At 41.0% G+C, this 16,628-nt stretch overlaps 1 protein-coding gene across 1 annotated transcript in view; it reads right to left on the reverse strand.

Moving 5' to 3' along the window:
- The window catches only part of sipa1l1 (signal-induced proliferation-associated 1 like 1), a 92,866-nt gene that overhangs the window by 22,756 nt on the left and 53,482 nt on the right, over nucleotides 1-16,628 (reverse strand). Inside the window, exons 4-11 of the mRNA XM_063495253.1 lie at nucleotides 14,844-16,392; nucleotides 14,374-14,596; nucleotides 13,845-13,975; nucleotides 11,203-11,391; nucleotides 10,318-10,492; nucleotides 8,383-8,486; nucleotides 7,882-8,039; nucleotides 375-954 (exon numbers count right to left, since the gene is read on the reverse strand). Coding sequence (XP_063351323.1) covers nucleotides 375-954; nucleotides 7,882-8,039; nucleotides 8,383-8,486; nucleotides 10,318-10,492; nucleotides 11,203-11,391; nucleotides 13,845-13,975; nucleotides 14,374-14,596; nucleotides 14,844-16,259 — 2,976 coding nt within the window. The 5' untranslated portion in view covers nucleotides 16,260-16,392. The remainder of the gene's footprint in view (nucleotides 1-374; nucleotides 955-7,881; nucleotides 8,040-8,382; nucleotides 8,487-10,317; nucleotides 10,493-11,202; nucleotides 11,392-13,844; nucleotides 13,976-14,373; nucleotides 14,597-14,843; nucleotides 16,393-16,628) is intronic.

A 16,628-nucleotide genomic window follows, 5' to 3' on the forward strand; every position in this document is an offset into this window, starting at 1 on the left:
AACAAATCGCAGTTTTTCTTGGCACATAAACCAATTAACCTAATTTAATTTAGAATATGTAGCTCTTGGGCATGAGAGCAGAGGGCAGAAGACGGAAAAAATTGTTAATGGATGACTCATTGTGAAAGTGTAACAAACAAATACTTGTTCATTACCACTGAGAGGAAGGTTGAAAACCTAATTATATTTCCAGCTATCACACATTTATAATAATAATGATGTCGGCTTCCTTCTTGGCCAGGTCACTCATGAAAATAAAAGTTATTTTTAATTTCAATAAGATCCAGAACACAGACTGCAACTCCCTCCATCGACTGTTGTTTATACCAACAAGCACCACTCTTATGTGTATTGTATTTTGTGTGTGTTCTAACCTCTAGACGTTTGACCACCTCTTTGAAGTCTTCTGTATTATTACTGATACTCCTCAGAGACACGCTTTCACCCCGCTCGTAGAAAATCTTCAAAGACGCTGGGCTGCTAAGCGTCCAGCCTATCACATCCTTAGTGGCACAGTTAAACACCACAGCCTTGGCCTCCTGGTCCAACAGGATTAAAAAGTCATTGGAAAAGGCCAGCAGGGCCTCCATTTCTCCTCCACTCCCATGATCCTCAGCATGGACTGGCCAGGTCACCGCCCCAAGACTGCGCAGCTCTGCCCCTTCATATGGCCGGGTCTTCTCTTTCTTTTTGTGGGCAAGCGAGATGAAAGGGAACTTCCCAGAGGGGTCAATCGGGGTGTTGGTGGTGTGCCGCTCAGCCAGGTCGCGCAGATACTCCTGCCGCGTTCGGGTGGCCATGGCTCGGAACTTGTGTGATTTGTGGGCAGCATTTTCCGCATTGATGACCTTGGCCAGCAGGAAGTCCCGGAACACCGATGACTTGGGGAACGTCACACCCTCTGGGATAGGGGGGCCGAAAGAGGGTACGTCTTTGGAGCGGGTGACGGCCACACTACAACGGAGAGGAAGAGACCAGGCAGAGAAATTAAAAGAACGAAGAGAAATAAAAATGGGAGAAGAAAAGAACAGATAAAAAAAACTCCAGGCCAAGAACCGGGCCAATTTAGAGTCTGTGTTTTATTCAGACATCAGATTATTTTACTTTAAATGAAAACAATATGTCCCACGAAAAGCTTGAACTCTTTGCCATTTTAGACTAATCAGATTTAAAAGCTGCTGCATACACTGCAACACAGCTATCTCTCTTTTATTTGTTGTTGCAATGTTAAAATGGAGAAATACAGAGTAAAGCTATAAAAGCAGAAATGTATAATTTCTTTATTCCTTTTGTTTAGTTTCTTATTATTGATACACTTTAGTGTCCTTACAGGCCACTTTAAAATGATTTTTATAGTTTTTATAGAATTTTGTGACTTCTTATCGGGTTGTTGAGTCACCTGTGAAACACTGAATGCCTCTAACCTGCACCAAAGGTGTAAAATAAACCTCATTTGAATCAAGAAGCTGTGTGATTGTGTTTTTCCCCTACACCTCCTTTCCCTTCATTCCTTCCTCCTTTCATTAAGTCCCTGGAATGGCCATCTGAGGATACTTGCTCTCTCTGGTATGTCAGGAACTCAGCTGAGCAGCCATGAAAAGCAAGGAAAGATGGGGAGGATGAGGGGAGACAGCTATTTTAAATCTGCTGTCCAAAGCCACAGAAAACACGGCGTGAGACACAAAAGGAATATGTGGCTAAGAAAGGAAGAAAAGAGGTCTGTGCGGGGGAAACATCAGGAAATTATTGCATACTGGCGAAAATTTTAAAAGACTTTATTTTTGAAATGTCTGAGAGTGAAACAGTTCTCTAAACGGTCTACAGAGCTCTGTGGCTGCACACTGGCCACCTGTCCTCGTCTCAACCTCTTCATAACCAAATGTGCTCAATCACAGGTGATAATTGCCAGCTGACAAGAGTAGCTGTAGAAATGGGAGCTCTCATCCCACACACACTTCCCCGCTGACATGCGTCAACATACATGCTGACACCAGGATTAATAGCTTTGTCTAATTAGCGATACCTGTGCCACCCACATCTTTCTAAACATACCTCAGAGGCACCCTATCTTCATTGGTGACATGGGGTGTTCAATTAACCTAACCATCATATCGTTGACACCTCATTTCCCATGTTTGCAACATGGAAAGATGGGCCTGAGGTAAGAGAAGAAGCATTGTTTTCTAGACAGAATTGCCTTTGAGAATGAACACAAGCTATTATTGTGCACAGCTGGCAAGTGCATCCTGGGAATACTCACAGGAATGCTAGTGCCATTTTTCTACAAATAGGGACGGGGCCTTTATCTGCCTCAAGTGCAGAAGAGAAAAGTCCCTCGTATGAGAAAGAGTGAATTAGAAATAATTAAATGTTACTACATAATTCAACTTATTTTAGCAGACATATCATTGCAGATGTCTATCTGTGCCAAAAAGGAGATCACCATCAGCGCATCAACCCAGCGTGCCCACGTTGTCACAGCTTCTCTAATCTAACACGAAGGTCAACCACACCCTGGCCATCAACAGAGAGCATGCCTTTAATTCAATACAGGTATTAATTTAAAAAACAAAGTCAAATTGTTGTCTCCATTTCCTTCCTGGCATTTGTGCTGAAAACAACAAGGAGAAGGAAAGCAGGTAGCGTGTACGTGCGTAGGTGTCAGGGCATGCAAACGTGTTAACATAAAAGACCCTTTTGCTGTTAGCGGTTTAGCAGTTTTCACTCTTTTAACTGTGTATATTTTCAATATGACCCTTACAATGGAGGAAAAATTACATCACACTGTTAGTTCACAGCTTGACTTGTTTAACATGATCACAGGATTTTTTCCACATTTATTTAAAAAAACAAACAAACAAATAAATGGCTCTAAAGACATAATTCCCCTGTAATTAAACGGAATTTAAATTATTTTATTTGAAATTACAATGTAATTATATTTACCTACAACTACTTTGAAGGTGGGCAGATTAGAATAAGGGGTTAATGAGCAAAATAATTATACTGTAAGCAAATTTAAGTGTTGCGTTAATAATTTATTTTGAGTAGTGTTCAATTTCATGGTAATGTTGAAAATGTGTTGTAATTTTTGGAGCGCACGTATTATGGAGTGGATTAATATTGCTTTTTTCACATCTTTATTTAATATTCATTATGTCAATAAGCATGTTGGATATTCTATTATTCAAGCTTTCTTTTATTTTACCAATATAAATATGATAAGAAATGTTATCCCCTTTACCAACTTAAAAGAAAAAAATAAATACCATTAAAATCTGCAAGCCTGTGTGCCCTTATAGTGACAGCACCCTTTAAAAATCACTGTTTTAAACTGTTCAAACAAGTGCACAGTGTCTCTTTCCCTGTTAAATACCTGGAGGTTAGGGAAGGTTTAGTCACTTCGTAATACTGTCCATGGCACACACTCCAAAAAGTACAGTGCACTTACAATGTAAGCTGGGAAAATACTATTCGTTTTGCCACAAAGTTACCAAGAAATTACAAAGTAGTTACTTACTTATGGGCTTTCATGAAATTACCTACAAAATAATTTATGTGCCTAAAGTTATTAAATAAACTCAGTTACATGTAAATACTTACATTTATTTACAGACAACTTAAATTCACTTATAGTATAATACGACTTGTTACCTCACATTCTACTGTGTACACCTTTAAGTATTTGTAGGCAAATTTAATTACATGCAATTTGAAATAAAATTCCATTAAATTAAATTAAAGTTTTTAAAAAAAAATAACATCTTAAAAAAATATATTGTGTCCAGGGAAAATTAGAAGTTTTCCTAATTCTGATGTCTCTCTATTGAAGGATTAAAATAACCATAAAGTGCAGCAGTATAGAGTTTAAGTGAGATATAAAGTGACATTACATGAAAGTATTTTGCCCTGTAGCATCCTTATTAAAACTGTTACTGGCATATAATCCAACTCTAAAAAAATAATAACCTCAAATCTGATGAGAAACTGGCAGCGGCATAGCTCTATTAGCCAGGGCTTCTGTCGATAACAAATGAACCATGCCGGGTATTTGATAGAGGGGTAGCTAAAGTGATTATACGATGGGAGAACAAATGGTTACAATAAAATGTGACCTTTTATTCTTATTCTTCTCCATCACTACAGCATCACTCAATGCATTATATTAGAGCTCTAAAAGCACTTGTACTGATCTCAAACACCTGTGAGTCAGTCAACCAAAGACCTGTGACTCATGCAGGACAGAGAAAGTGATGGAGAGAGGTAGGTAGAGGTATAAAAGCAAGGGGAAAAGACTGAAAGAGCATTAAGAAATAATGAATGTGGAGGGGGGGGGGGGGGGGGGGGGGGGGGGGGGGGGATAAGGATAAGGAATGAGAAAAGCGAGTGAGGAAGACAGAGAGGAAAAGGAGTGTTGGGGAATTACTGCACTGTGAGGCTGCTGTGTGATCCTTATGGCAGGAGGTTTGGTAAAAGAAATGAAAGAGCACATTCCTGTGGCTTTCACTGATTTGTGGTCTTATAAATATCCAATGTGTGGGCAGTTCTGCTCTTCCAGTATCTACGACCTGCTGCCCACTGAGCCAGGCCAAGAAAAAGAACATGTCAATACCTGATGGAGTGTGAGATTGTGAGAGTGTGGATATGGGGAAGGTATACATTATGTTTTGTCTAGTTTAGACAACTAATATTCAAAGCAAGGACTATTTTTGTTATCTAAAAGTTTTGAGGTTTTGTTTATGTAGTGACTTTTTAGCTAAGGGCCATGCAAAGAGTTTAAAAGAATTCAAATTTGTGGGGATAAAACCTTTTTGAGAAATTCTAACCGTTTTATTTGTTTAATGCGTTTTATGAAAACCTTTTTTGTCACATTCCAAAGCTATTACATCACAATGTGATTGGTCAGCTGCAATTTCCAACAGTCCAGGATGGCAACATTATGCTGACGCAAGAACAACATTGTTAAGGTAGAGATGAATTTACCATTGAAGAGGAAATAAGTAACCACACTAGTAGTTTCCAAATGGAGTGCTGAGACATATCGAAGAGCCATTCAGGCAGCTCCTGCATGTGTGACATATCAAAATTTATGCTCGACTGTGAGGATGATAACAAAAGCTGCGAGTTGTGGAATGAATCACTTTATTGTGTCGATCAAAACACAACTACGGACCACCACCTAAAGACCAGAGGAAACAATATCTAAGAGGAAACTATCTGACGGCTGCCAGCATTATGGCTCCAGCTGGGGCATGAATGTCAACAGCCTCAGTGAGCGTGCGACATCTGTCAGGAGAAGATGATGCACTTGAGAAACTGTGCCTTCTTCAAAGGCAAGCCAATATGAACCAGAGGCAATGGGACCATTTTTTGGACTGTGTGGAAGTGTCTACTCTACCATGGAAGCATCAAAAAAGACAACATCTCTGAAGGCATAGACACCATTTTGCATAGATATAAAGTTACCTGTAAGTTATGGGGCACACCTCATTTCTTTATATTTTTCTAGCTAAACTGGATAGAGGTGCAGCAATTTATTGAAACATGCACAAAAATATGTGCCTGACTTAGTTAAAAAGTTTGTAAACTTGCAGCTTTTTCCCAATTGTTTAGTTTCTTTTTTTTAAAACAAAGACAGAAAACCAGGCGAATCAAAATGCGCCATTACAAACATTCAGCCCGCTCATTGGCCAGATGTGTCTGGGGCGGGAGCAACAAAAGTAAATACAGGAAGAAGGTGCTGTGTTCTGGACTATTGGAGAACACGAGCAGTCACCCATCCGTGCTGACCTTTACACATCTATAGTACCTTACCGCATCCCAGAATGCAAAGCATACGTGGCTACGGGAAGTTTTTAGCTCAAACTCGCAACGTCAGATCACGTTCAAACTGTGGTGTGAAAACAAGTATCAAGATTTATGTTATGTGCACACATAATACTGGTCAAGCCCCATCAGTTATGTGCCTTATTCCTTAGAAGCAAAATATTTAAAAAACGAGGGGTGGTTCAAGACTTTTGCACTGTACTGTAAATACACTTGTGCCCACTTGACCTTAAGCCGTGTGGGAAAGAGACCATTTTTCACACCTTTAAAATAAACTGTTACTCGAGCATTTAAGTATCACACTTCTCCAGTCTCTGCTGAGGACGCATCATTTCTCTGTAGCTGTATTTTACAGAGGCTTTCAGCCCTGAAGGCGTCTGTAGATTTCTGCATTATTTTCTTTTCACAGAGTGAACTCAAATTACCTAATTTCTTGATTACAGTGAAAATGCCAGTATAATCCTTTAAAGGAAATCCTCCATCAGTTTTCAGTTACGCGTACAGTATCACTTTCGGCAGCACTCTAATGCCTTTGGCTCACACACTAGGTCTTATAACAAAATCAGTTTGGGTTGCAGCCATCAAAATATCATTATTTGAGAGTAGCCTATTTTGTATTAACAGGCAATTACATTTAACTGTACAAGATACTAGCAGCATTAGAGCAGTGAACAGAAAACATCCTGGTTTACATTAAATGGGGTTACACATTATTTTATTGTACTTTGCTCTATTCATATCAAACAAAAGAAATAGTTTTTTTACATTTCCACTAAGAGCAGACACTGAGCGAGCAGAATAGTTATGTTTTGATCTCCAAATGCTTGAAAGCAGGTGCAAGGCCAGGTGAACCCAGAATTTTCCCCACTTTCAAAATGACAAATTGAACAGAACAGTGAAGTAGTTCAATACCAAGTGTGTATGCCCCCGTCTTCATAAACCTTAAGAAAACAAACCAAAGCTTCAAAGCATTTAGGTCACCTTTGCTTAATATCTTATGACTCAGTCAATTTCCTGTGGTGACTATGAATCATAATTTATTTTTGAAAGCTGATGTTTCCCCTTTATATGGTGTGCAAAAAACTCCTTTTCACTTCAGAAAACTCAACTTGCGTTTGTGAGTCGCATAAGGCACATGTCAATAGTACTTGCTCTTCTTCTATTCAATTCATTATTGGCTGCTTTGCTCACATGTGTTTGTGTATGTGTGGTGCTGTTGTTTAGTAGTGTAGTAGCCCCATGGGGGACAATTAAATCCTCACACAATGTGCTCTGACAGCAATTAAAACAGCCATTAGTGGGAGAGGGAGGCAGAGTCCTAGAGAGCAAGATAAGAGAGAATGGCAGAAAACTAGATAAAAAGACAGAGCCAGGAATGAGCTAAATGAAATGCCCTTCAAATCTGAACAGCACCGAACACGAAAGACTGCAAAGGCAGAATATAAATAATTTCTTAAAAATTATTTCAGACTTGTACATTGTATTTAATATTACACCCTCTCACAGCGGGGAAATAAATCACGAGTTGTAGAGAGGGCTCTCAACACTCTCAGCCTACTCCATAATGAAACTGCAAAGGCAACGAGAGCCGTGCAACAATCTGAGCAGAAGGATGAGAGCATTATTGTTTTTGCTGTGATGAAAAGTGAATCATAAGTCACATGCAAGTCCTCAAATGCAGTATTTTTCCAGACATTTTGAAAAGGCAGGTAAAGCACTGGCCTTAGATAACATCTAATGTAATGAAAAGACAGAAGGGAATGTTTTAACTGACTTCTACAGCTCTTATTTTTTAGTTCAGTGTGTAGATTTTGAACTCACCTTCCTTAACTATCGCATTTTGACACTGTATTACTTTGAATAACGCCAGTCTGGACGTAACCTCTCCACATTTAAGTAGACTGACTGGATTCTCTTTGACTTGACCAAGTCTAAATTACAGCATCAAACTGGTTATTTTTGCACTGTTTAGGCTTCAAACGGGGCACAGTTTGAAAAGTAGTATGCAGCATTTTATTTACACACAGTTTATTCTGGTGTACTCTTGAATCTCACCTGTAGGAGGTGTTTTCGGAGCAAGGGTTATGTGCTCGCACAATCACAAAGACATGCTGAAAGTGTGAGCGGATGTTTTTAGGAGTGAAGGGGAGCGCCCCGGGTTCCTGGAACACAATCGTGACGATATCATTCCCAATATGTCGCTTCCGCAGCAACTGGAAAACATTTTCAAAGAGAGAAGCTAAAGTTAAAACATAATTAATTAGACATCTAGAGGAAAAAAACAACACTTGAGCCACTGTTGTTTCGGCCTTTAAGGGTCGCCACAGTGAATTATCTGCCTCTATCTGACACCATCCTCTAGCATCCTCCTCTGTCTTACCAACCTTTTGCATGTCCTCCTTGACTACATCTATATACACAAAGAACAGGATCATGTTAACTCTAAAAATGTGCATAGCATGGATTACTACTTTCTCTAATGAAAAGCCACAACATGCTGGTGGATCCAAAGGTATTTAAGTGTATCCAAGCTCTGAGCCCTGTAAATTAACATACCTGTTGCTTATTGTTGGGTGTGTAGGGCAGCATGGTGGACACGTGGAACATGATCTCATAATCCTTGTAAGTAGTATACAACGAGTGGGTGCCAGTCGAGTCAGCTGAGAAGGAGAAAACTGCATGTAAATGTCTCATACTTCAGGAAAATACACCATGACAGGTTTGTTCAAGTACCCTAAAACTCTTCCCGCATGCTTGTCTCTACTATATGCTGTTCAGATGGCCCTAAAACACGCTCACCTCTTTACAGTCAGGGAGCCACTGCACTACCTCACCAGGCTGTTGATGTTTTCCATTTAGAGAGCCAAACAGTCACAAGGTATTTAAAGGCCGTACTTAAACCAGCTAGATTACCTCAATTAATTACACGCATTCATTAAGGAGGGTGTTGCATGGGTGTATCTAATTTGCTAGAGGCTAGAGGTTGTATTACACATCCTGCAAAAATTGATTGGGGCAGTTTTTGTCTCACAGGGTATTGGGCAATGGCTTAGTTCATGCAGGGATAATATGGATAACATAATATCATACACAGGCTTGGAAATGTCACAGAGGTAGCAAAAATAAAGTGGACATCAATTCTGTTTGGAACAAACACAGGTGGTCTGGCAAAGGAGAAGGGCAGAACCACAGAGGATCAATATCAGTGTCCAAAAGAAAATACAGTAATCTGAAACCAAAGGCCATCTGTCACATATCTGAAGAAACATCTGAGGAAACTTAAGAGACTGGAGGGACTGGAGTTGAAAATGGGGGGGGGCAGGATCAGAAAATTTTCAAATATGTATTCCATCTGCTCATAATTAAATGTTTTGAAAACTGCAAGGTATTTAGGTGCCAAGGGCAAGGAAATGAAATCAAGTTAAATGCTATAACTTACAACCTCAACAATTAATTTCATTTCTTACATTACATACCTTCATCCTAATAAAAAGTGTAATAAACATTTTATAAGGAAACAATGTATTTAGTACTAGTGCAGTACTCAAAGAAGACAATCTGTTATTTAGCCATCACTGCATGATATATGGCTGTAAGAAAGATTTGGACAGATTTCAGTTTTACTTAGCTCTCCTCCTGAAAAAACACAGTTTGGAGTATTTGCATCTGCTGGAGATTGATGGCAAACTATAAAATAATTTGTTAAAACCCTAATCATACAGACGTTGACCAGTCAATAACCCCTCAACCCCACCAACCCCACTTCACTAGATAAAATCGTTTGTTCCCTGACTGGTTGGTAAGTTGGCACGAAAAGTTCCACACAGCCACTAGGCCAAGTTGGATGAGAAAAGGTGTATGGTGCTACACCAAGGGCAAACGCTTGTCAACTACTTTCTAAACAGTAGTCAAAAAAGTGCAACCAGAAACAAAGCCCAATCATCTTCAAAGTTAAAGTTGTGCTTTTTTGTTTCCCCTCTCCAGTTTCCAGTTTGGATCACACATTTTTCCAAGTTTTACTACCACTCAGCTAGCAAGTGTTTGGAGGCAAGTTGCCATCTTCTATCTGTTAGTGACCAAAGCAATCTAAAGGAGGTTTTTGGTGCAGCAACCACACCCCAACTGAACAGAGAGTATACATTTTTCCCTAGCAACCAGAAGATGCCAGGGAGTCACTGACCAGTCCTTTAACATGTGAATGAGATCTAATGTGATTATCGCAATGCAAGTTCAGGCACTGAACCCATGTGTGTACACACATAATCTAAAAGACTCTGACGACCCCCTGCATGCTCCAATCCATCAAATACTTGCTGGGCAACTGAACTCAGCACTTTTTGATCAATGCGAACGTCTATTTAGTGCATGCCAATTTACTAATTTACTACCTGCTGTGCTGGATTAGACAGGATCAATGTCAGCGTAAGATCAAATATAAAGGTTCCCTCACAACCTCACTGGCACCTCACAGTTTTTTGCAAATGTACATACTCTTTGTGTCCAGCTGAGCTCGATACTTGGTGAAGCCTTTAAGACGAACCCTCTCGCCCAGCAGATGGAGGAACTCCTCTAGTGCAGGCCCAGCCGCTTCGTTGTTGTACATCTCCTCCTCGCTGCTCTGACCCGCCATGCAGTACATCACCCCCACCTTTCGCTGAAAACTCAGCTGTAGAGAGAACAAACATTATTCCAATGAAAAGGGGAGAAACAACTGGAGATTACTGTGTGGAAGTCATGTCAGAGTAACCGTGTTGACATTTGAGGCAGGACTCATGATGACATTTTAAGAATAACCTTGGGTTGTTCTGTAGTGATTTTCTGCCATTTTCCTAAGAAATCATGTTGACATTTTCAGAGGTTTCAGCTTCTGATAACTGCATCAGAAAGCATAAGTATCAAAGAGCTTTTGAGTATATATATAATTTTTTTAAAGGGTTATGTTGTGTGTGCATGCATCGACACAGCATGCATATAAACAGTTTCTTCAGATAAATTCCACATAACGGTCTGTGGGAGTAAAAGAGATACAGCAAAAATAAATAAAAAGAATTTAGTTCAACAATGAGACATCCCCTTCACAGAAAAACACCCACACACTAAACGATTCATGAAATGCCAAATGACAATCGTTTGCTTTGCATAGTCTATAGTACAGGTTACCAGCTGCAAAAGTTCTCCGGCTCAAAGACCGATCGAATGCACGCACGAAGGGATCGCGCTCTATTCAGTGGATGCCATGTCTGCATGACACTGTCTTTTCACTAAATGGAAAGCAGTAATCAAATGTGCTCAATCAAAGGAATTAATCAAGCAGATTCATCCGGCCCATCATAACCCACAATCAAACTTCAAGACGTGCTCGCTGCATCTCCTTACCCCCTGCTCGTCCAGCTTCATCAGTTGCTCAGTGACCTTAGGTGTGTTGAGTGCCAGGCGTAAGCAGTGAACATTGAGCTCAGGCACGAGGTACTCCAGCACTTCTTTGAGGGGCAGGCCTCGACCTAGACCATGCTTGGACGTCGAAGGTACAGCATCTTCCAGGATGGAACCCCGCAGAGTATTCAGCTGGAGACCACCCATAATGCAGGAAAAGAACAACAAAAACACAATTGCAGGGGTCAAAGCCATTATGATTTTCACTTAAAAAAAAAAAAAACAACCAAAAAAACCAAACCCTAATACTCATTCCATTCATCAATCTTCTTCCACTTATCCAGTTCACGGTTTATGAAGCCTATTATAGCCGACCCTTTTCAGTATTGAATCAAACAGTCAAAAATATCAACTTTTCAATTTCACATTATTTAAGGAAAAATGCAATTTAACATGGTTACAGCGCATGAAACTCAAGGAAGCATGAGTTTATAGCTGTAGCCGTTTTCCAACCCTTGCTTTTACATTCAAAAGCATTATACACTATAAATAGAAAACTACATTATGGCACAACCATTTCTTAATATTTCTGGTCTGGTAAAAAACTCAGTGACCTTATTTGGTCATAGTTTTAGCAACCCTTTCACTTCTCCTGCTGATGGTACAGATTAAATCTTTTTTATGCTTTGTGCAGCTTTACACTGTTTCCACAGCTAATGGAAATTTGATTGGTCTATTGGTATTCATCGCAGAATATTCAATGATTAAAATGAAATAAACTTTGATTTGGCTAAAAACAAGTGATTTCCACTCAATATGGGAGCATATTAAACTGTTTAGGTATCATATTTAAATATATCAAGTTAAAACTTGAAAGCTTTAATGCACAGTATTTATGTTAGAAATTAAATGCATAGCGGGAAAATATGTAATATCGAGACACAGTTTGACTGCAATTCTATCCTTATTCCAAAAGACTTTGCTTTGTGTTCTTCATAGCTCTCCATAACCTGCTCGTCTTGAAGCAGGCAGCACTCAAGCAAGAGATTAAAAAAAAAAAGAAGAAGAAGAGTGAAATAAAGAACACCTAGGTTCAAAGAGAAAGCTGATAGTTTTAAGCTTCTGCTTATCCAGCCTGTTAATGCAAATAAACTTGCTTCATAGCACACCCGTCAGATCGAGTCCAGATTAGTTGCTGGTTAGATCATTCTTCTCTTGGCTCTTCCTTCCTGCTCCATGCAGTGTGTTTGTTCTTTGTAACAGGCAACAATAACAGCATGACTAGCTATCCAGCTCTCTGTAGACTACTAGTAAGTCTATTTTGGGAAAACTGGAAGGAAGCCTGTGATGAGGCCTTAATCTATGCAATTAAATTCAGTTTAGGATCACACATGAAATTAATTTTTTTCCACAAAATCTAAAAACAGATATTTTTTCCCCACTCTCTGTTGGTACAGGGAAAGCAAAATGCAGAAAAGTGTCTGGCTAAGGGAGAAAATAAATAGTGTAGGTTTTGCTGCTGTAGCTTTCAGTGTGAATACTAAGGCTTCGGGGTAAAACAAGCTCAACGAGGACATCCATGAATAAATCAGGAAGACTGTTGAAAGTCCAGAATCTGAATATCTACTATCAACTAACAGCTGTTAGTCAGTAGTGGTCCCATGCCACTTGTAAGTGTGTTTTTGCCTTCACGTGGTGTTTGGAAAGTCCAGAATTGCTGCCAGCACACTCAGTACTAAACAAACCAAAGAAGAAAAGCACTTTAAACTCAACATGGGCAGTATTAAAAGGACAGTCGTCCTCTTTGGTCCCTGGACTTTTGTCTTCAACATTAGTGCAACCCACTCACTCCCACACAGGCACACAAATATATCCAAACCTGTGAAGCTCCCTGCTCTGAAAATAGCAATTAGAGAAGAGACTGAGAGGCAAGAGAAGGAAAGAAAAATAGAGGAAAACATAGCACAGTAGGTCGTGCGTCATCCCAAGAGATTGCAAGGGCTATTACTCATGGCACGCTTTAATAGAAAAGCAATGCTTTACCTTCTTCACTCAAATACCTCAGGTGCTATTTTAGTGTCGTTGAGCTGCAAAAAGGCACAGCTCAGCCCTTCAAAGATGAAGGCTGACAAAGATGGTGGGTGGGTGTTCAGCTCAGTGAATAAGGACGTGCATCTATGGTTCTACTGTGTCTACTGATGGAAACAAGGGCTAGAGGGATTCACGAAAAAGTTGAGAATTTGGGCTAAACAAATGGGAGGAAACTATAAAAACAAGATCAAATGGGCAGTAATTTATGGTGGTATCAAGGAGCGGAGGCGGTAGCATCCTGAGCTGTGTGCGACAGCCTTGAGCTGAAGCTTTTATAATGTCTCCCCCCAACTGGCTTCATCAATAAGCAGGGAGCAGTTCTTATATGTCAACTCCTACACAGTTTGAACTCATAAAAGCATTTCAGGAAGATCACTCAGGAGAGCATACTAAATACTGACAGATATGTTCACATGAACTTTCACAGTGGGAATAGCTAGAAAAGCTACAAGCTTACCCTGGTGAATAAAAACATTATTAAAAAGTAGTAATTATATAACAAAATCGTGAACACGTCAGACAGATGGCACACTATTTGTCAGAATGTATGTTACCTCACTCGTTCTGAAAATGACCCTGTAGTTGTACTGCTGTCCATGGTCTTTGTGTTCCTCCAGCTTCTCCCTTCTCAGACTCACCGCCACAGGACCCAGATTCTCGTCTACCCCCAGGTAATTCCAGTGCTCTAGGGGTGAAGAGCATTGGGATTTCAGACGCAGACATAAATTGATGACAGAGGACAGGAGATATAAAACTACAGAAAGGAAGAAAACCTGAGCGATTATTCCACTGTGTGTATTGTAGCTGAATTGTATCAACTATTAAAACTTTACAGAACGTTTGCACCTTTACTAATGACTCTTCACTGGTTCCCAGGTTTTCTCACGTGTAATGCAGAATGAAGTATAACTTTTGCACCTTGTCTAATTAGTTTCTAAAACACTACAAATGGTATTTTCTCTGCCAATACAGTCCACAGCATTTGCTCTAAGACTGGAAACATTCAGTAAGACAAACTGAAAAGCACCCATTAAAGTTGAAGAACTACAAATCAAAAAAGCCCAAACTATCCAATTTTCTCACCTCTGAGATAAAAGTACTTTCGGTAGTAATAGGCACCAAGGTCAACATGTTCCACAATGTATCGTTTGGACCTGTCGGCATGTTGACTAGGCCCGTCCTTGGAAGCCTCCAATACAGCCACACCTGCATTAGTAAAATGGGTAGTGAGGGTGGCATCCAAAGGGCCTTCTTCTGTACTGCCAGAGGAATTGCTTGAGCTCCCACCGCTTCCTATGCTTCCCTGCTGGAAGATTAATAAAAAGGAAAGGTAAAGCCAGCAAGCTGTAAACTACATCATCATATTTTTATCTTTACATCTTAAATATGCAGGAATCTGAGCGCTTTTTTAAGTGCGTTTTCAAAATGCAGATCTGCAGACTGCAGTATCAATATTAAAACAGCAGAACCCAAGAAACAGTTTTATATATTAAAATGCATTACAATATTTGCATATATCTAAGAAAATATAATGACTACTCAAGCATATCTACCTGTTTAACAGGAGAAATGTTCCTTTCCCCCTCTCCACCAATCTCATTCCTGAAACAAGGGCAGCTGAGAACCAAATCATTGCTCTTATCATCGCCAGGGTCCAAGGCAGGGTTGGTACCGCCTCCTGTCCCTTCCTTGCTTAGCTCTTCTTGGGAGCCACAAGGTGACCCATACACTCCACTCTGATTAGACGAAAGGGAGGACGAGGCCGAAGCAGAGGCGGCAGCTGCAGCGGAGGCACCAGTAGTGGTGTTTTTGCGTTTGGCTCCAGATTGCCGACTTTGAATCGCCTCATTGAGGTCAAAGAGTAGAGACTGAACATCAAAATGGGCAAATCCCTTTTGGCACGCCCACGGTTTAGGAGGTGGCCCACTCTCATCCCCTTTCCCACCATCTTCAGCATCTGAGCCAGCCCTTGATGTGTCACCCTCCACCTTTACACTGCGCAGCTTACGGAAGATCGACTCTCCACCTGTTTCTGACTTTGACCTTCTCTTCAAATGCTTCTCTCGTTCCTTCAGCCGACTGGCAGGACTACCTCTGGCTGGACCTAAAGGTCCATCTGGCAGATCCAGAGCAGCCTGTTTTATGGGAGCAACAGTAAGGAGTTCTGTTAGCCTTTCTGGAGCTGGACTTCGCTGATCCGGGGCCTCAGCAGACTGGTATCCCTTTAGCATATCAAAGAAGCTCTCTCCTGACACGCCATGCTTGTCTATAGATGAAGTGCTGCCATATTCCCGGTGCATGGGTGTCCACCCGGAGAACGACCAGCCCTCATTCCCATCCCCGTCGAGCTCACTGATAGTTATATCACTGTTACTGCGTTGGCGGATGCGTCTCATGCCCTTGCGAGGGGAACCCAGATAGCCATCCGGTGACAGGAAGCGATTGTCCTTCCCCTTGCTTTGCATCTTGCTCTTTAGTGTGTTATGGATGTTGCGCAGCATGGATGAGTCCTGTGGGCTTATCAGGTGACCCAGCTTGGCTGACAGATTGCTATGGGCTGTGACGGCTGACACCCCCCCTCCTCCACTCCCACCACTCCCACCACTCCCTCCTCCTCCACCCCCACCTCCTCCCCCTCTTTCAAGTCTTTCTCTATCTCCACTTCCTGACCCTGAAGAGCTAGTGGTGTTGGTAGAGCTGGGTGAGTCTGTTTCCACAGTGATGTGCCAAACACCCCCTCCTCCCCCATCTTTTCTTGGCGGCCAGTCAGCTACACGAGCCCGAACCCCCATCTTTGGGACGCCAGGGTTGGTGCCCGTGGTTGAAGAAGAGGAGATGTGGGCGCTCTCACTGCGAGGTGGTGGTGCCCCTCCATTAGGCAGTCGCAGACGACGAGTGTAGAACTCATCGGTAGCCGACACTGAGCCCCCAACTGAGCGCTCTGTTTGAGAGCGCTTCAGACTGGTCATGACGGAGTCGGGAAATGGTGTTGGGAGGGGAGATGGGAGGGAAAGGTAAGGATGGGGTGCTAATGAGATTAGATTCGGGTCAACATAACGGCCACTGAGTGAAGTGATTCAAGAGGCTAAGGGACATTTAGTGCTGTGGAAACAGAAAAGGAAAAGTAAACAGGAAAAATTCAATATTTTCTTTAGTAATATAATAATTATTGTAGACCAATATTTAATAACTATAGTTAACGAAAGGGCAGCAGTGAAATGGTTAAAGCTTAAGAACCAATGGAAAAATGGCTGAGTTTGAATTTTACAGGTCAAACACTGAGCCTTCAAAAGGTTTAATAAAAAATTGCAATATACATATTATATTCAACACTTATC

The sequence above is a fragment of the Pelmatolapia mariae genome, linkage group LG15 (genome assembly GCF_036321145.2).
Source record: "Pelmatolapia mariae isolate MD_Pm_ZW linkage group LG15, Pm_UMD_F_2, whole genome shotgun sequence".
NCBI classification, from domain to species: domain Eukaryota; kingdom Metazoa; phylum Chordata; class Actinopteri; order Cichliformes; family Cichlidae; genus Pelmatolapia; species Pelmatolapia mariae.